Source organism: Anomalospiza imberbis, chromosome 5, assembly GCF_031753505.1.
Source record: "Anomalospiza imberbis isolate Cuckoo-Finch-1a 21T00152 chromosome 5, ASM3175350v1, whole genome shotgun sequence".
Classification (NCBI taxonomy): domain Eukaryota; kingdom Metazoa; phylum Chordata; class Aves; order Passeriformes; family Viduidae; genus Anomalospiza; species Anomalospiza imberbis.
In genome coordinates this window covers 64,676,250-64,697,453 of record NC_089685.1, presented here as the reverse complement: position 1 = coordinate 64,697,453, position 21,204 = coordinate 64,676,250, and the positions used below count along the sequence as shown (strand labels likewise).

The 21,204-nt window shown below is 38.9% G+C and overlaps 1 protein-coding gene across 6 annotated transcripts in view; it reads left to right on the top strand.

The window, feature by feature from the left end:
• NR1H4 (nuclear receptor subfamily 1 group H member 4) overlaps positions 1–20,053 on the top strand; it is a 37,914-nt gene extending 17,861 nt beyond the window's left edge. For 5 of the 6 annotated variants that reach the window (XM_068191621.1, XM_068191620.1, XM_068191622.1 and 2 more), the window contains 7 exons: positions 2,924–3,076; positions 6,793–6,926; positions 7,457–7,555; positions 8,112–8,211; positions 9,123–9,269; positions 18,019–18,132; positions 19,193–20,053. In XM_068191621.1, coding sequence (XP_068047722.1) covers positions 2,924–3,076; positions 6,793–6,926; positions 7,457–7,555; positions 8,112–8,211; positions 9,123–9,269; positions 18,019–18,132; positions 19,193–19,431 — 986 coding nt within the window. In that variant the 3' untranslated portion in view covers positions 19,432–20,053. The remainder of the gene's footprint in view (positions 1–2,923; positions 3,077–6,792; positions 6,927–7,456; positions 7,556–8,111; positions 8,212–9,122; positions 9,270–18,018; positions 18,133–19,192) is intronic. The other variant, XM_068191623.1, reaches the window with a different exon arrangement.
• Positions 20,054–21,204: the final 1,151 nt, after the last annotated feature.

The following is a 21,204-nucleotide window of genomic DNA, read 5'->3' as shown; positions in this document are numbered from 1 at the left end:
CCTGTGTAGTTATACTGGGTCTTAAGGGCCATTGCTAGGTGTTACAGAACAAGTGTGAAATAATGTTGTGCTTGTTTAATTAAGCCGCAGAATAAGTTCTGTTGAAACAAAAGGCTCCTATGTGCTTGCCACACACCTATCTTCGAGATCCCTTTCAACCCCAGCCATTCTGACTCTATGAAAAGCTAGTTACACATCCCCTCCATGCACGCTTGCAGTAGGAGCTTTTGCAGTATTCAAACCACTTCTGTGCTGCTTGATGTGTCTCACACCAGACTAGAATTTTTCTTGCAAAAAGGCTCCCTCTTTAATCCTCTCCTCACATTAACAGCCACCACGGGGGCATGGGGCAAAGGAACACCAGAAGATGTCTTGCTAGCCTGACAGAGCAGAGCAGGTACTTTGTTGGCAATTGTGAATTTCAAAAACTTTTAAATTTAAAACCCATCAGGATGCCAAAGAGAGATACTTCCAAAGCTTTCATCTAATCTTTTTACAGCTGCCCTCCTTCAACTTTCAAAATTTCCATGAGAAAAAAATCAGCATCAGTAACATTGGAGCTGCTCTACCATAATTAATCATATTCATGACTATCCGAGAACAAAGAAAATTCAACACTTCCAGCCAACATGAGCTTTTTGTAATTTGGTGAGATCAGATGAAAATTAGACTGTGCCAGAAAAACCTTCAGCTTTTGGGGTTACTAACCCTTTGTTACTTTAGCATATGTTGTTTCAGACTTGCCTTTAATTTTTAGTAAAACTTCTTCTGTTATAGAAAATCACATTTCCAGCAGTGTAAGCTCATTTTGAATTAGTAGTGAATAATATATAGAGATATTTAATTCATACCAAAAGCTAATTTCAAAATTAAATGTGAAGAAGTCTGTTCAAAAGACAATGATTCAAGAGTCAGAAAACTGAAGCAAGAATAGGGTTAAAACTAGTGTTTGCCAAAAAGAAAAAAATTATTTTGCTTTTCATTTCAGATAATTTCACTTTTTCAAAACCTTCATTTTCAAGAGAAAGTATTTGACTTCTTGAATCTTGTTGGTTCCTAGCTTTTTCATCCATGTTTTTGCCTTTTTCTTTCTTGTACATCTTAAAAAAATTATCAAAATTTTTTCCTTTCTTTCATCATGAAGTAAATGCACACCTTGTGAATAGGTTGAGTGATAAAGTCATCAATCAGTCTTAGAATATTTTAAATATTTGTGTAGACCTTTTCCACATTTACCACTTATTAATGTATCATAAACTACGGGATTTAAAATTTACAAATGAAATAATAAATTATATAAAGCAGATGCAGTTGCCTTTAACTGACAGCGAGAATTTACAGCTTAAATCCAGGCTTTTTTTTCCTTTCCTTGACCAGTAAATGGTAATGTATTAAAACCATGTGAGTGATGAATAAAAATAATGCCTGGAGCTTCTGGAGGCTCTAAGTAATCTGCATTTCAAAAGAGACTGATGCCAGTCAACTGTATTTGTTTGAAGAGCAGCCAATAAAACAGACAGCGTGGAAGAGATTTCAAGCAGTAATTACTGAAGATTCAGAGAAATGCCAGATTTTTTGTGACCAGGTAGTGGAATTGTTTTATTAGTTGCTACACACTGGTGCTTGGAAGAGATTAGGCAACTATAAAACCATGGGGCAAATTTGGGAAATTGTCATCTGACAATGCCCAATTCTTCAAACACACAGACAGTTCTTTAGATTCGCAACTGAATGTGCTCTGTGATTTGATTATGGGAGACTGGCTCTTATCTGGTCCCTTTTTTAATGCATTAGAGTGTCAGGTTGGAAAACAATAGTTTTATTGTGCCAGGCAGTGGTGATAAGAAAGCAAAAGCTTTTTGAATAGCTCTGGTTAAAATAAATGTACACAGAGCTCTAGTTTGAAGTAGAGTATAAATCAGTAATGGGGCAACAGGAGCTCCCAGGAGTTTATTTCAGAAACCTGCCCTCACATGGGGAGGAAAGCTGATTCCCACTGTAGCTGATGCTAAATAGTCTCTGCCATGTGAAGGGCAATGTAAGAAGATTATAATGGCACAGTGGCTAACACTAAAAATTCAGGAAATACTGACTGCAAAGATTCTGTTGCTTAGTGATGACCCTTATTTAATCACATTTATTATGTTGTGTACCCCATGTTTTGCCCACAGTACTGGTCTCACAGATGGGCAGCAGCCAAATAGGAGATTTGGACAGACTTAGGAAGGGTCCTCTCAATTTCTTGTGTCAGTTGCTGTTTGCAGCAATTACTGTGCAATTTTTGAGTGAATCCACTGAGGATACCAGTAGAACTGCCTGTGCAGGTGAAATTAGGTGACTACTTAACTCATCAAGTGGACAGTACTTAGTGAATAAGGCTGGAGTATCTTGTAAACAGGGTCAGGGGCCACATGTACAATAGGCAGATACAGCACAGCTTCCTTACTAAACTTGGGAGTGGGTGAGCAGACCAGTATGTGGAGCTTCTGTTGTTCCCAGGAGCTGGGGGAAGGGTGAAGAGTTACTCAGCTCTCTTTCTGCACATTCTGTACCTCAGGAGACTTAACAGACTCACATTTTTTTCACTGGCTATTTGTATGATATCACCCTATGGCTCTAGTGCTGGTACTCAGCCTGCTACTGGCAGGTTTCAGATTTGGGTATGAATTTTCCCAACATTCACAATTCCAGGACTTTACTTTGGACTAATGTCTAGTGCTTGGGCTTATTTATTAAATTATATGACTTGGATACTGTTTTCAGTACAAGTATCAAGATTGTAGTCATCCAGACACTGAAAGAAACCGATGGTCTGACAGAACATGTGTCATTCAGAAAATTCAGTGCAGATGGGGTGAACTTCACCTTGAGGACTTTGCTTCAGAGTGTTTTCTTTCATCTATGTCACTGCTGTTTTGTGCAGGATTCTTCAGAAGAAGCATCACAAAAAATGCAGTATATAAGTGTAAAAATGGAGGCAACTGTGAGATGGACATGTACATGAGGAGAAAATGCCAGGAGTGCCGTCTAAGGAAATGCAAGCAGATGGGCATGTTGGCTGAATGTATGTATACAGGTATTTGCATCATCCAGTCAGAGTGTGCATTAAATACTGTATTTGCTTGAGTGATCTGGCTTTGACAATAAAGTTATAAAAGATGTCATTTGGCAGGTGGAAGGTGTATGAAAGGAGATGCTGTGCCTGTGCATCAAACCCTGTTGAAAGACAAGTGCACTTTTAAGCAATGGGATTTAATTGGTGGTCAGGGATGCGAGGGCATAGGAGCTGAGCAAATGGTGAAGGAAGGCCAGTCCTTCACTGGATGACAGCTATTAGTCTGCTTGAGTGCGAAGGAGCAGGGGAAGTGGGTCTATGGGACAATCCCCAGGAGTCAGGGCTTTGCAGTGTTATGGAAGCCAGAGCAGGAAAGTTCTGGCGCTTTTATTTCCTCCTCTTTCTGGGGCTCCCCCAGTCAAGTTCTTGTGGGCCAAGTCCAAGTCTTGGCACATACACAATGCCATTTTCAAGAAAAGAGCAGGAGTGTCGCTAGCAGGAAGCTCTTGTGGACTTGCCAAATGCATGTTCCCAGACCTCACCCAGCAATCAGGCAAAGCCGGGTAAGGGCTGGCCCTTTTTTATAGTCTCATTAGCTTTTCTCATGGTGCTATAGATTTTCCTGCCTTGCATGTAGGCACATAGGTAGAACTCATAGACACATAGGTCTCCACAAATGAAAACAAATATTCTATTCAGACAGTTTATAAACTTTATTGAGCTTCAAACTGGATAACTTAGAACAATGGGGATATTGGAGTGCAACTTTGAACATGTTTAAAGCTCCTCTTTGAGTTATTGCACTATTTTTGTAAGCCTGCTCCTGAAAACGTTCTGTAAACATCTGTTCTTTTGCCTTCCATGAATAGGACTACAATTTATTCTTCTTGATGGCTCCAGTCACTTTAGCATACACGTATGTGTGAAATCAATTTGCGTTCATACAGGAAATTAATCTACTTGGAATTTTTAATATATTTCTATCCTTCAATCTGATCAGAAGATACTATAGTAACTGTTGGTTATATGAGAAACAATAAGCTCCATCAATATTTCGAAGGTGTTGCCAGCATAATGTAATTAATCTTTCATTCTGCAAATTCAACAGGCTGCAAAGATCCTGAGATAGGACATATTCTTGTGCAATACATAAATATATGAGCAGACCCCACTTTGATGGAAGAACTCCATGCACCCTTGTATTGTCAGAGGAAAATAACTCCCCTGTGGAGCTCATCCCTGATTCATTGCTTCAAAATTCTGAGTATTCAAAATAGCTTGAGTCACTCAGTGCAGCAAAAAACCCAACAACCCACTGCTGAAAAAAACCCGAGGTCAGCGTAAATAATACTGACTGGCACTACATGAAACTTTAATGCTGGCCTATCATTTTCACAAGCTGGCATATAGGAAATAAAAGCCAGTGGATGCTGCTGCCATTTGACTCTCTCTCTGCAATGGAAACATGGGGTATCTTGTGTTGCTCATGACTTAACCATAAGTGTGCTCTAATGCACTGCAATGAGGCTGTTTGGCAAGGCCCCATTTAATGGCTTTAAAGTAGGAGTGTGTCGTATAATTGCTTTTAGTTCAAGGCAATCTAGGACAGTAAAACATGAAACTTCTAGTAGTATAGGGCATTTATTTGAAAAAATATGACTAGGAAATAAAAGGTTACCTTGAACTTAGTTTCACTTACTCATTTTGTAGGATTGTAATTGCAAGCTCTGTGGATTCCTTTTTCCCTCTGAACAAGGAGCTAAAATATTATAAATATTTATGGCACAGCTACTCAACAATCTTTCTCCTGCCCTTTATGTGCAAACTACAGACAGACCAAAGTTACTACCCATCAATTTCAGTTCTTTGCTGTCATTTGGATCTAAACTGCAAGTTTCTTGGGTGAAATGTCTACCTAGGGAAGACCCAGCTTCTGCCACTCTTCCTGGAATTTAATACCCATTGAAACCTAGCTACCTCTGAGCTAAAAAGTGACATCCTGTCTCACAAGTTTTTCAGATGACTTAAATGGAGACAGAATAAGATATCAAGGTAATACTTAGTAGCAAGAAGCATGAGAAAAATCTGTCTTAATGCTTAAGGCAAATGTAAAGCAAATTTTCCCTAGGAAGGCAATAGACCAGATCCTAAGCTGGTGGAAAACAGCAAAAGCCCATTAACAGCACCAAAGGATGCAGTGAATAATTTAGGAAAAGAAATCTCTGGTGCTGTGTGGCACCACAAATTACATGGCTCGATACCAATTATTATCTCTATCATTCCTATTCCCTCCTTTCAAGGTATTCTTTGCAGGTCTTATTTTAATCATGTAAATTTCCTCTTCTCACAGCAGTTCAGGTAGGTCATTTTATATAGGGCTTAAACAGGAAATTAAAAACATTCACAACGAGATTCACTGGTTTGATGGTATCTTCCTCCACATCATATACTCACTGAATGAGCCTCTTTTCCTGCTCTGCATTTTTAAAGGTGAAGAATGGGAAGAATACTTGAGAGAGAGAGAGAGAAAGAAAGAAAAGAAAAAAAAAGAAAGAAAGAAAAGAAAGAAAGAAAAGAAAGAAAGAAAAGAAAGAAAGAAAAAGAAAGAAAGAAAGAAAGAAAGAAAGAAAGAAAGAAAGAAAGAAAGAAAGAAAGAAAGAAAGAAAGAAAGAAAGAAAGAAAGAAAGAAAGAAGAAAATCCTGTGCTTAAAATAAATAGGTTTATTTTTAGATGGATACTTAGGTGTTTACTTTTTCATTTGTGATTTCTGACTGTCTTCCACAGATTGTGCAGTGTACCTATTTCCCTTCTTTTGTTAGAACAAGAAAATTGATCGTTTTTAGGACATCCAAATAAGGATGCTTCCTGGTTCAGAGTACTGAAATGTATTCTAGAACAACAAAAAACTGAGGAAAAAAATCCTGTACCACAAATTCAAAAATCCTTTTTTGCAAGTGAAACTATAATCAAATCAGAGCTTTATACATTCCTCTAATACAATGAAAAGCAAAATAACAAGACCAGCTGGGTAACTTCTTAAATACATTTTAAAGGTACTTTTGCCAATCTGAGTTACTTCTGAGTCTACGTTTTCAGTTGTTGGTCTAGCTGTGTAGTGAAAGAGTAATGGCTAAAACCTGGGAGCCCCCTCTTCTGTGTGGGCTTTCTTTCCAAAGATTCTGCACAACAGACCTAATATTGCTTAAAGATTATTGAAAATATCCAATGCCCTTTGTGTAAGAACAGCTGCACCTTGATCACTGTTTTAAATCAGAGCAAAAGAGCATTATTTTGATGACAGTCTTCCAGCTGTTCCTATTTATTGCAATTTGGTTCAGATCATGGAGCACAGGAAAGGCTTTTCTCTTCTATAAAACTGAACCAAAGGCATAGTCCAGTACACTCCCATCACTAATGGGCTTTTTGCCTGAAAGAATAGGTTAGACCTGGTCCGAAGCAAGACCCCTGACATGCTCAATGTGTGGATTCTGGGTCAGCAGAACCAACTGTTTTGGTCTGCAGATAAGCTCCATGTGGGGTAGACTACTCATAGTGTGTGCCTAGCTTGTCTCAATAGGCTCAAATCCAAAGATAATGACATGTTCATGAGATGATCTGCACAGGTGAGCAGTGTTGGTGATTATTGTAAAGGGCATTCATGGGCATGTCTAAGTCCCTCTTCAGTGCCTCAGGCATATAAAAATCCAATTGCCTTGTGTTGCATTATGTGTTCTAGGTCTCTTAACAGAGATACAGTGCAAATCAAAAAGGCTGCGGAAAAATGTGAAGCAGCCCCCAGATCAGACAGTCAATGAAGACAACGAAGGCCATGATGTGAAACAAGTAACTTCTACAACTAAAATATATAGGGTAAGAGAATTCTTTTAATAGTTCATTACTGGTGATGTGATTTTTGTTAAAAGCATCTAATACAGTGAATAAAGAATATTGAAAACCCTCTGGAGCTACCTGTGTTGATTAAAAGTCTGTCTTCCACTAAGTCAAGGAAATACCTTGAGGGTAGATGTAGTTCTGGTATTTTTAGTCAAAACCCTGTAAAGCATCTGTAAGATCCATGCAGTAATTTTTCTGGGGTACATATATCACATACATTGAGGTGTGATATTAAAACTTGAATGTACCTAGTTATTTGCTAAACATTTCCTTATTTCCGATAATTAACCACACAAACCTATGCAGTTTAAAAACATTATACACCTCTCTTCTGTACACTTCTGTAAAAGCCTCAGTGACAAGCAAACCTCTTATCTCCTTGGTCTCCAAATGGTGAAAAATGGATGTATAGCTTTTGCCTAAAGCAAGAGATGCTACATCATTACTATGACTGCATTTCATGATGGGCTTTTTTTTTTTTTTTTTTTTTTTTTTTGCCAGTATAGGAGAAGGTAGAACTTACCCCAGAGCAGCAGAAACTTCTTGATTATATTATGGATTCATACAGTAAGCAACAAATACCCCAGGAGGTGTCAAAAAAACTAGTAAGTATATTGAAAAATTAATTTTTGAAACACTGATAATGAAGCTAAGGATTACAAGGGAAAAAATATTGGTAGTCATCATAAGTAGGTGTACTAAGTAGAGCAAACTGTGGCCTTACACTTAAAGTATGATGACAGTGGATCAGAATCTCTCCCATTCAGTCAATAATTAGACCACATCTTTATAAAACTTAAATATTAGGAAAAATCTTCCATCTCTAGAATAAGACTTTTTATAATAAAATCTAACCTTAGCTGGTTGTAACTTTGTTTTTTCAATTGTCAGTGGAGGCAGTGATTTGAGTTTGACTTGCTGTCAAGCTTCCTTTCAGTAAAGACACCAGCCTAGAATCTTGAAAATATTTTCTAGAGTATAAAACAGTGTCTACTTCTTATGTTGCCTTCCAAAATACTTGGTTTTTACAAAATTGGAGACAAATTACAATGTTTGGCAGAAATCTTGCCTGGTCCAGTCTAATAGTTCATGTATTTTTTGCTCCTGAATATGAAATATCAGTGAAAATTAACAGATTTTGTTTGGTTTGATTTTTAACAGCTGAACGAGGAATTCAGCGCTGAAGGAAATTTTCTGATTTTAACAGAAATGGCAACTAGTCATGTGCAGGTTCTTGTGGAATTCACTAAAAAACTACCAGGTATATCCAGCATGTTGAAGAAAATTTTGTTATTGCAATGCTTGCATGCCTTTCTGTTGCCTTTTGGAAAGCTTTGTGTATATTTTAAAGACTTTAAAAATGCCTGATCCTTCTACAGACTGTTTAGATACTGTATAAAGAAAAGGTGCTTTGTGCTCAGAAGAACAGTAGACTGAACAATCCAAACTCTGCTACTCCAAGATGTGGCACCCTTTAGCTATTGACAAAGAAAATGCTCAGAGAAGGGATTGTGTCTGTAGAGAGATTTTATTTTTTATATATTGCTGCAGTGCCAAATAGTGTACCTCTAAATTACCACTAACACTTGCTAGACTCTATTTTTGCTACCTTTCCAGCAATGCCTCTAGGTTATGACATCCACTGAATTATTAGTCCCACACGAGAACTTTCTCTAGTTGGTGGCACCAATATTTATGGTCCTTGCATTGTGTGTTATGGATAAGTGCTGACAATCTGAGTTTATTAGCATTTTTAAAATTCTCAAGTGGTAGAGATCCCCTTTAACTAAGGAAGGTGCATTGTAACACTGAAAGAAGCATGGCAGTGGGAAAGGAGTGTAGAGAGCTCTGGTGGAAGAACAACAGAAGATATTATGGAGCAGCATCAGGTTAGACAAAATTTTCACTGTTGGTTATGCACCACCACACTTTGCTTATCCTCTAAAATACCATGGACACTGAAATACACATGTAATCCTCATAAACTTTGGGGAGGTTCAAATCAGTCATGTCCTGAAGTCCAGGTTTGAATGTCTGCAGCACTTAGCAACCCTACTGACACCAGCATCAAGGTTATGCAGATGTGTGGCACCTCACATGCAGGAATTTCAGGACAGAAAGAAGCGGGAACTGTTTCTTTTGCTGCCTGATTTGTCTCTACTGTGGCCTTAGGCTTCCAAACCCTTGATCATGAAGACCAGATTGCTTTGCTGAAGGGCTCAGCAGTAGAAGCCATGTTCCTCCGTTCAGCTGAGATCTTCAGCAGGAAACTTCCTACGGGACACACTGTCCTTCTAGAAGAACGAATTCGCAATAGTGGTAGGTATCTTGTTCAATGGGGCAAAACCAAACCAGACTATTCCAATTCTGGGTCAGTATTTGGCCCTTGGGAAGCTAGTAAGATTGTTTAGTAGCACCGAGATAGATTTATCTGAATGTTCTTTACATTAACTAAAACAAATCTAACTAAGCCTTGAGTCTAAAGTTCATAAGGTAAAGGATTCTTTACCTTAGTAAAAAGTACATTGCAACTATTATGAATAACGCTACATCACATAAACCTAGTGCATGTCTCCAGTGATAAGTATGAAAGAATGATTAAGAAGAACTATTACCATTTCAAATTGTTCACATAAAGAATTGGTAATTATGCTTTCATAATTGGTAATTATGATTTTAGACAATCCCTATAAGAAGAAAAGAAAAAAAGATTCTAGATGTTACTGAAGATGACTGAAGGCAAGCACTTTTCTTAGGGTTGTTCTGGTAAAATTGAATTGCACTGAACACGATGCATAGAAGAATTATAAATACAGCATGTTCTCAGTGTGTTTTTTGCTTCTTAAAGTCCATTGAAAGTTCAGTGATTCTGATGAATTCCACTGGTTCTAGACATAAATTGTAATAATTAGGAAAAGCCAAATGGGGCTAGATATTATTTGTTCCTTAGAGGAGGTGAAGTTGTGTGTTACATTATTATGCATTCTTTGTGCTCCACCAATGCAATACTGAATGTTTTGCCTTTTTCTGTATTGACCAGCAAGTTTTATCCAACCCTCAGATACCTATCAATGAATATTCAAATGGATCAACAATTCTGAATAAGAGAATCAGTCTATAGATTCTGCCTTCTGATTTCCCTTTATAAGGATCAGAAGGAGAGGAGACAGAAGAACATGTAACCTCAATATTAGTCATGGAAATGGGCTTGAACTCAGTTCAGAAAATACTACTGATGTAAGCAAAATTAAGCCAATACTTACATATTTGATTCACTGAAAAGGAATCAGAAAACTTGAGAATAATTCACTATGAGCATATGTATTTATTTTGGCTTAGCACACTCATTTATAATTAGTAGTTTTATATATTTCTTTCATTTTGATTGATTATAAGGGGGTACTGTTTGATAGACTGGAAATAGTGACTTCCAGAGTGATATGAATAGCTCTGATCCAGGTTCTGCAGGCAGAGAAGTATGCCAAGAACACCAGATACGTTTCCTGGAAACTGTAATGAGTTGTCGCATACCCAAATGTCTTCATTAAGAGGTTATTTTACTGGATTATAACCCACATTTTTGATAGAAATAGGTCTTGGAGAAATGAATTCATATGTCAACATGATTACTGAAAGCTTTTCTTCTCTAATCTGTACAATGAGTATGAAGCTTCTTTGTTCAGGGTATCAACTGTTCATTAAAAAAACCACCAAAAGGAAGAAATACTTTAATCCAGAACACTGCATAACCCTTTATGTCATACCAATAATTTTCCTTAGTCATAATTTTAAAATATTCTGTTAACTTTCTGCAGCTATTGAATCCAGATGAGATGCAATATTATATTTTGCAAGTTTGTGCTTGACTTCATGATAATACAACTGGCTGGAAGATTACATTGTATCCTGCCTTAGTATTATTTTCCTGTCATGTTGCAGATTAAAAAAAAAAAAAAAACCAAACAAAAAAAAAAACCCCAACATTTTGTGTAGAAAAATTTAGAAGAAGTTTGTGTAGAAATTTCAAGACAAGTAACAAATATGGTATGTTTCCTGCAATTATTTTATTTTTCTGTGGGGAAAAAAAACTCCAGGGTAAATTAAAAGCAAATTCTTAAACCAAAAACCCGGGCTGAATAATTCACAAGAAATGAAACACAATAACTTTTTAAAACTGTATGCGTGTATAAATACAAATGTATCTTGCTCTTGGAAGAAGCTTTCTAAAACATCTTCCCTCAAGCCAGGATCAAGTTGAAGACATAAGAGGAAATTCTGATGTTACAACTTCCCCCTCCATGTATTACAAGAGGATAATGTATTATTCAGCTTACTGCTGCTGACTGCATTTTTTCCTTCCATTAATAGCCAGAGTAAAATAACTTTTCTTATATATTCTATTTATCTACTTAGTGCATATTCAAACCTACTTTAAAAGATTTTCCTTTGCTACATTTAATGGGGCTGTGACAATTAAAAAAGCAGGTCGTAAATCTTTGCATTTCTAGTTTAATTATTGCTACTGGATCTATTTAACTTTTAAATAAATGAAACTTTGAAATAGTTTTAAAATATCTGCTACAGAAATAGCTTTTTTTTGTGGTTTAAATTCTCATTATTTTCATGTGTCAAAGTTTAAACAAAATGAAAGAAAGACATCCAAATTCTTCTGTTATCATTGTTTACACATAGAACTTTCAATGTTATTTCCATACTATGTAATATAAATTATAGTAAAACAAAATATTACAAATATTCAATATTAAAAATATTAAATTCTATGCAGTTCACACCCCTGCATGTCACAGAACTCCACACCAGGGCTCTAGGTTTCATAGTAGCCTGTACTAAATGTGACATTAGAGTAGAAATGTAAACAATCTTTTCAAGCCTTAACCAGTAAGGACAAATGCTTCTAAAAGCTGCAGCTGTACATTATCATGTTGTAGACTGGTCCAAGAGATAGAATGGCCAGAAGAGATAAAAGCCCTGTTTTTACATATGCCTCACTGGAAAACAAACAAATAAACACAGAAACAAAAAAGGCTAAATGCAGCAAACTGAAACAAAGACAACAAAGAGCCTCAGAAGAAATTTGGTAATGGCTAAATGGGAGTTAAAAATCAAGTTTATAGGTAACAAATGAAAAAACAGCATCAGGATGATTTATGGCTCCTAGTGAGGTCCTAAACATTGCCATGCCAGCAGCCATAAATTATTGCTGTTAGTCAGAATTTCTATCTGTATATTTTTAGGTACAGACTAATGTCTGAATATCACAGAAATTCTATTGTCAGGCTTTGATGCCTGTATCCATAAAATCAGGGAGGGTGGTGGTGGTCCTGCCTAAAAGTCACAAGCTGTCCATACTTCCATCACCTGCCACCATGTCCACTTTGAAGCTGCTCTCATCTATTAATATTTATGTCTTCTCTGGTCTGATTGTATGGAATGTTTGGGGTTTTTTTCCTGATAAAGAAGTCAGAGATCTGGTGGTGATGACCTTTGAGCATTATCAGCATTCATTTTCATTCTCATGCTGATGAGGCATATTTTTATTTCTCAGCTTGTGCATATTGCTCAAGTCCTGCTGCACCTCAGAGACTGCCTTTGTTTGAGCCCTGATGGTCTTTCTCCATAAGCCATTATGAAAATTCTTGCATTAGGGGCTCCTGTGACTGAAATCCTCTCCTACACACCCTAATATTGAGATTTAATGAGAAATACAGACTTTTAAAATTTAATGTTACTGAGATTTGGTGCCATTTACTCATTTGATGCTTCACTCTGCATATAGCATGTTGTGATTGACTCATTCTGTGAAAGGCTGACATTCTAGTAATTTAATGCTTGGTGTTTTTCTGTTATTTTGAAAGCAAATTCTCCCCATTATTGAGCAGTACACTATTTTTAAAAAGCAGAGCTGAGATACAGAAATCTTCTCTGTGAGGATTTGTAGTTTGTTTTTCTAAAGATACCAGGTTTCAGTAGTCATGAAAAGACAGAGATTTTTATTTCATCATTTTACTCTACAGAGCAGTTCTAGGAACTTGAGTATTGGGAAATAAAATACTGATATTGACAGAAAGGCAAGAATCTGGACCCAACTTTTAAGTTGGCAGCAGGACCTGTGACATTGTGAAACACACTGTTGTCATCCTGGATGGGTTACAGGTGCTGAAGTACACTCAGATCCTAGGAAAAAAAGGAAAGCCCACACTTTCAAAGCATTGGCAAGAGGCCACCTTTTGCCATTGAATGTGGGATACAAAGTTCCCACTGATTTGGATAAGAGGCTCCTGCAACCAAAAAGCAAAGTTCAGTATTGGAATATGAATAATTAATAACTTCCATTGCCCTTGTCTTTTATAATTTGGTTATTAGTACTGAGCAAAGGTGGTGCTTCAAACCCCCTTTGTGCTGGGGTTTGTGCAGAGAAACAAAATTATCTTCACTGACGTGTCCAAAGTGTCTAACCTCCAAATGGTCATGTGCATCCTCGTGGAAGGAAACACATCATCCTATGACTCAAGGCAAAACTGGCATACTGCCCAAAACATTTAGAAATGTAGACCACACTAAATAGCAAAATATAGGAAAGAGCTTTCCTGTTCACACACCTTTCCTGCACAATCTACCACACGGAGTCATCCAGTGCTAGGTATCTGAAGTACAAATAAAGTTGCTAAATTTATTTAAATTATATCTGCAGAATAGATCTATACCGTGAAAGTAAGAACAGATGTCAGGGACCCAATCTTTCTTCTGCATAAGTATGCTTCTTCAGGCCAAAAATGTTTTTAGACTCCGCCTATGAAGATTATCTCAAGGCAGTGCAGGTGCTGCTACGATGTGCCAGACCACATTTCTCTCTTCTGACTGCAGGCACTCAGGACATTGCTAAAGGAGGGTATGTGGAAAGGTCATTTGCACCCTCCTTACAGGCTTGGTTTGTTGTTTGTTTGGATTTTTTTTTTTTTTTAAATTAAGGTTTCTTTGCTTGCAATTATGGCTTAACAGAGGTCCTATGGATTGCTGGAAAGAAAATGGGGGTTTGGTACTTGGTTGTGAGTTCTGCTCAACACATGCTAAGTCTCGTTTAAGTTGGCCATTTAACCCCTACAAGATAATGGCAGACAGAAAAGAATGTGCCCATGCCCTGGTGTGTCTTCTCTCCTGGCTAGATTTTCCCCTGATTTGGCACTCAGCATTCAGAGGTGACTTTGGTCAGTGTTTAAAGTACCATTTATGCATTTGAATAGCTCAGAAGGGAGAGCTAATAAGCAGCATGAAAAACATTTCTGGTAGATGGAATAATGTGAAAGATAAAATGTAAGTTTGTGAGTAACTGGAATATTTTATTTGCATAAAGCAGCTACTAATATACCCTTAGTTTAATATTCATTAACACCTCAATGTTTATCAAGAAAAAATTCTCTATCTATATTAATAACACAGTGTTAGTTACTGTTAATTAGCATTTACTCTCAAGCTTTCTTCTTGCAATAGATTAATTATTCAGTTTTTCAAAACAGCCAAAATAGAAGAGAGAATGATGTCTCAAAAAGCTGGCAATACTGACTCGATATCACAGTAAATACAGGTATTCCAGGATTATGTTAAACAGATAATTATTCATGGCCTGAAACTGCAAACCTTATGATATCAGGTATCAGTCATCTTTCCTTTAAAGAGCAATCATAGCAACAAAACTCTATAAAAGACAAGGTGTAAAGTAATGCTGTGCCTTGAACTCCAGACGGGGATGAACTTGTGCAAGTAAGGGATGTTGAATGAATAATGTTCATGGGTTTAAATCTGCTCTAGTTCGATGCTGCAAAGCTGCTCTCAGTAAAGCTTGTATTTCCCAGTGACCACGCTTGGGTTCACAGCCAGACATGCATGAACACAACGAAATAATCAAATGATCTGCAGCATCTTCTGCAGGTGGCTGAGTTGGGTTAGGTAGGAATCCGTATAACACAGAAAAATGCTCAATGACATATGAAAGAGAAGCATGTTCTTACTGCCATAATGCTGCATGAAACAAGATTTTTGAAACCTTTTTGAAGAGAGTTGGGAAAGAGGCACTATTAGCAGTAACCAGGAAGCTCTGCCTGCACAGCTCAGCACAGCGCTGTGCAGGGCTGTCATCTGATCTAAATATAGAAGGCTAGGCAGAACTAACGTTCCTGTTCTCAGTGAGGCCTGAAATATAATTTCATCTATTTGGGGTTTTTTTCACTTTTGAACTTGTAGTAATGACATTGGGAACATCATGTAACTCATTTCTTCTCTAGCCTTTCCAGTTACAAGCACCAAATCACTTTTAGTTCTTGTTCTGATAATCTGAATTAAAGTGGCAAAAACATCTCATCCAGTAGCTAGGAAGAAAAAGTAAGATTTATAAACATCTGCTTCCTGTGTTTTCCTAGTTGTTTTGGGTTTTTTTTTTTTCTTTCTTTCTGTTGGAGCTTATTAAATCCAAACCGAAGCGTTTACACTTACATTAGAAAACAGCCCCCTCTTGTGACAGAAAAGCAATTTGTGTAACGTGCATGCAGGAAGATGAAGTAATGGCAGGGAAATTCCAGCATAGGTGGGAAGACAGCAAAACTACTAAGAGAAAATATTCCATTATCCTAGTTCCAAAATTGCTCACTTTTCACTGATTTTTTTTCATAATCGTCTCGTGACATATATCAGTTTAAAGATTTTGAAAGTTCTGTTCTCCTTAGAAAAAGTGGTAAATCATTTGCATTGCTCAAACATCCCTTTATAATTCCCTTTCATCTCTATGGTTTTGTTTTATTTCTTTGTTTGCAGTACACTAATGCAGAGTTCTCTACAGTAATTTCACTTGCTTTCACATCTATACTCATTTTTTACTTCACCCTTCCATACTTAACATTAGCTTAGAAGTTCTCTGGGCAGGGATTGTTTCACTACATGCTTAGGCATTGTTGGGAGTAATGAGGACCTGAATTTAGGTCCTCACTATCTTTTCCATATACTGTTTGTCAGCACCATTTTCATCCTACTTCTGCTATATAGACAATAGGATTTGAGGAGTTTGCAGTCACCAAAAGCAATAAATTGATCCAGCTGAAAGCTAACCTGACCTTTGAAAGAAAAAAGAGAAAAAAACTTCAAATTAGGAATATGAGAAACAAATCATGGGAGTCAGTCACAGCCCACTTCCTACCATTTCTTGTTTCCTGTCAAGATGATTGTGCCCAGCAGCACAATACCTTGCACAGAGACTTCTAAAAATATCAAGTTTGTCTTAGACTTTTCTTATGTTGTTGCTGAGCCACTCATTTCCATGAAAGGAATTCATTTGCTCTGCTTTAGGGCCCAGCTTTTCACTTCTTTATTTTTTTCTACTTTCATGCAAACTTTATGATTTTGGTGTTACATATATATGTGCTACTTACATATTATAAGGAACCTTGGCATTTAAAACCACCCAAGAGGGAGACAGGTGTTTCCCCAAAAGTTAGCAATAACAGGTATTCAAAATGTTAAGGAGTTAACGCTGATGACTAACAACATAAGCCTTGCAGCACATTAGATGCTATGACTATTGTTTGCTGTGAAAGAAGGGCCAGTTGTGTTACTAACCTTTACAGGACAAGCTGACCCACATCATATATATCCCTTTAATTGACTTAGACTCAGTAGTATTGAACTCATCAAGGAAACAAGATTTGTGGCTTGTAATCTGAAGTGAACAAGGTTGCTCATGTCATGTGTTTAAAATCATGACTCAGCCATGAAATAAACCACACCCTACAAGACCATTCCTTCATTGTTGGGACACACATTTCCACTGCTTGAAGTAAATTCACTGTCACAGCAAAATGTGGCTGTTTCATAGTTGAGTCAAGTGACTTCATGTTTCCTTTCTTTGAGTTCAACATGCTGAGTTTCAGTTTGAATTTTGCCTACTGGGGGCACTCCAAACCTCACTAGTCCTGGACTTCAGCTTGGTGTTGTACACAGCACTCAAACCCACACTATTTAATGTGGTTTTCAAAGGAAGTTATAAGGACTTCTCCTAGAACAGTTCAAAATTAAGATTAAATCTACAAGAGATCCTGTGGCCCCCATCTATGGGAACTGAGGAGGTTTCCATCCTTTCAGCCAAGGAAGGCCAAGAGGTTCTTGCTGCAGAACCACTGGTTTGGATGTCTACACTGCTTCAGAGCTGCAAGCAGCCACTGTCAATAGTTTAATGTCTGCTCTGAGTGACTCACATATCTTTTAAAAGAGGAATAATTTTGATGTCACAGAATTTCTCTTTTACACCCAAGAGTGGGATGGAATACGTCTGTAATTTAAGGCTAAGAACATTGTGACCTGATGACAAAGTCAGCAAGAAGTCCCATTGGCATGCCTTAGTTTGGAAACCCCAAAGGCTTCTGCTGATGCTGAGAGAATCACATGATCCTATTCTTAAACAGGCCAGGAGTTTAGCTATTTTTGGCTCTATATTTTATAATACATTATTTTATGCTTTAAGGTAATAATAGTTGCAAGTGAGTTGATCTTGGACTACAGGTAATCCTAGACCTAGCGAAAGTTTCAGGCTACGTAAAAGGAGTAATTAAGTCTCTATGGAGCCAGCTGAAGCAACTGCCCAAGGCCGTTTGCTGTAGAGTTGGGCTGGAATTAAACCATACACCCTGAGAGGTTTCCACATAACCAATGCAGAGACAGGGAACACAGGGTCTGCTTTGCAAAGAGGATTATCAGCAGACAAGGTAACCACGTATACTTGTCCTGAAGATCCAGATGGACAAACCTGCAGAGTAAAATGAATTGTTTGAAAGAAAGATTTTGAAACCATGCAAAAAGAAAATGCCAGTGTTTGCCTGTGTCTAGTTTGCTCTGGAAAACAAGGATGTGCTTGCACTTGTGTAATAATTGTCTTGCATCATGATTTCTGTAGTAGATTTCTCCCACCAAAAAAGTCAATATGAAATATGAAATAGTTGCTTTGTAGCAGTAAACCAGAGTGCTTCAATAATTAAGACATACTATTACTATTTTTTCATTCTCACAGGTATCTCAGATGAATTCATAACTCCCATGTTTAATTTTTATAAAAGCATCGGAGAGCTGAAGATGACACAAGAAGAATATGCACTGCTCACAGCCATAGTTATCCTGTCTCCAGGTAACTTCTCATCCAGAATTAAATATTAATGGTTCTGGAAAGAAAGCATGAGGAACAGACATGAGATTTGTAAAAACTTACATTCTACAGAGTAAGTGAATGTGCATGCTCATTCTGTATATACAGTTGTTAAACCAGAAAACAAGCATATAAATACAAACTCCAAATGTCCTGCTACACCATTTGGTTTTGAAAACAAGGCAGAAACTGCTTAAATAACACGCTTTTAAAAATTACGGGTATGTCTTCACTGCTTAGCAAAACAGCCTTCTTCCTTCAGAAAACCCCAGATGTGGCTACATGCACATCACCACTGACCATCGTGGAATGCCACGTATTTTAAAGGGAAATTGGGAAACCCTATAACTTAGAATAACTTAGAGTATGGCAATGAAGGTATTCAGACTTTATCGTGAGGTTTCCAAACAAGGTTTCATGAAAGATGGGAAGATGAAGCATTTCCATCATTCTTTGAGTCAGTGTGTCTCAGGAAATTTTTTGCACCAAAAATCCCATCCTTCTCCTCTCAATCCAAGTATCCAAACAGATGTTTCCATATGAACAAAATAAAGAGACAAGTATTTTGTAAAAGAGAAATTTAATCTGAGGATGAAGATGTCTGATTTCACCCTCGTGACCTGCTTTTACACTCTCCTCTGCTGGCTAAATTCCCCAGGAGTACTACACCTCCAAGAACTTAGGGTGTTGCTCAGTTTTTGAACTGCATTGCAAGACATACTCTGGTGCAGAGCTAGACTATGGAGGGATGATGACAGAACTCCAGTGAAACGTTGCAGATTAAAACACTTCAGTTTTTAAGAAGGTTAAAAATTTTCTCTAGCTAGAAGTGGGAAGCTCACATGAAAACCCTAATGGAAAAATACAACATTAAACATTTTTATTTCATATTAACTTGAAAATAAATATTCTTTGTAGGTATGAACATCAGTGGCCATTTTAAATATTTGAATATTTTTGTATTAACTTATTGGTGTAAATATTTGCAATGTATCAGAGAGTATATTTGCTAATCACTTCTTCTGTTTAAAACCATAATTAGATCGACAATACATAAAGGGCAGAGAATCTGTGGAAAGGCTTCAAGAACCACTGCTGGATATTCTACAAAAAGTCTGCAAACTTCACCACCCAGATAACCCTCAACACTTTGCATGTCTTCTGGGTCGTCTCACAGAATTACGGACATTTAACCATCACCACGCAGAGATGCTGATGTCATGGAGAGTGAATGATCACAAATTCACACCTCTTCTCTGTGAGATCTGGGATGTGCAGTGATGGATACTTCTTTATTTTATTTTAAGAGAAATATCTTTTTAAAGGACCACACAGCACTTATTTTCATAGAAAAGTTCCCACGGTGCATTATATTTTCTTTACTGCATTTTTATAGAAACATTATGAATCCATGGATTCATAAAAGTCATTTTGTCTACTATACACAGAATATTGTAGAGCTATCAGATCCTCACACGTGAGTATAACTTTTTCTATATTTATACCCTCTGACCAGAAAGAGCCCACCAGCTCTTCAGAGGAATCCAATCAATTTCTGCTGCAATTAAGCTGAATGCAGTAACTATTCCTCTGTAAATAAATGGGGAAATGCAAGTTTCCATTCATAATTTTTCATTGCAATGTTGTTTTGTTCTTTACGTCTGACAGAGAATATATTCCAGATGGTTACAGTAATAAACCAGCAGAAATGGTTCATGTCATAGTCATTTGTTGTTTAACTCCAAAATGTATTCATGTTAAGGTGCGCAAGATGTTATTTCTTCACAAGATGAAAAATTATGTAATGGAGAAAAGCCACATACACACAAAAACTCTTCTAATGATATAACATGTAACTTCAATTGCATTATTATTTGGAAGTAAAAATTATAGAGTATCTTTACTTTGTGAAAGTGTGTCACAGGTTATTTTGCTTTATGACTTTGATTGCTGGTGCTTAATGGCTCTCAAAAAATACCATCAGCAGCACCCCTGGGACAGGTAAGCGCGTCTGGATGCTGTGCGCGGAGGTGGGGATGCCACCGGGGACTGCAGGCAGGGTGGGAGTCCTCTTCGTGCCGGGGTCCGCTCCCAGCCGAGCTCCGCGGGCAGAACGCCGGCTGCCGGGGGGGCCCTTCGGCTCCCGGCACCCGGGCGTGCAGGCGGGTGCTGTCCCGGCCCGGAGGCGATGTCCCGGCCCGGAGGCGATGTCCCAGCCCACGGCCGCAGTCCCGGGAGCGGGGCGGTGCCGCGGCTCCGGGCCAGGTGCGGCGGGCACGGCCCCGCCCCCGGCGCCGATTGGCGCTTTCGAAAGGAGCGGCCGGCGCGGCGGCAGCCGCAGCGCCGTGAAGGCACAGCTCGGCTCGGCACGGCGGCAGCCGCAGCGCCGTGAAGGCACAGCTCGGCACGGCACGGCACGGCGGCAGCCGCAGCGCCGTGAAGGCACAGCTCGGCACGGCACGGCACGGCGGCAGCCGCAGCGCCGTGAAGGCACAGCTCGGCACGGCACGGCACGGCACGGCACGGCGGCAGCCGCAGCGCCGTGAAGGCACAGCTCGGCACGGCACGGCGCGGCGGAGCGGAGGGGTGGGTATGGCGGCAGGCCGCACCGGGGGGTGGCGGTGGCCCGGCCCCGGCCCGCGGGGGAGGTGTGGGGCGGCTGAGGGGCAGCGGGTCCGGTCCCGGTCCCGGTCGGGGCGCTGCGGCGGAGCAGCGCAGCTCGGGGGGGACCCGCCTGTCTGCGGGGGCAGCGCTGGGAACGCGCCGAGTCCCGCGTGTGGCGGAGCCCCGGCAGAGCCCGTGCTGGGCGGAGCCGGTCACTGGGATCGGCTTGGTCGCCCGTCCAGCGGCAGCAGTTCATCCAGTCACGGATGTCGGAAAGGAAGCGCCTCGAAACTTAGCCTGGGGAAGGGAGAGGGGAAAGTTTTCGCATAACTGCCTTCAAACCAGTCTCTCCTGTGCCCTATGCAGGCGTTTGAGGATGCAGTGCTGTTTCTGTAGGAAATCTGCCCCAGTGCTCTTGGCTAAAATACTCATTCATATTGCTTAATAAGC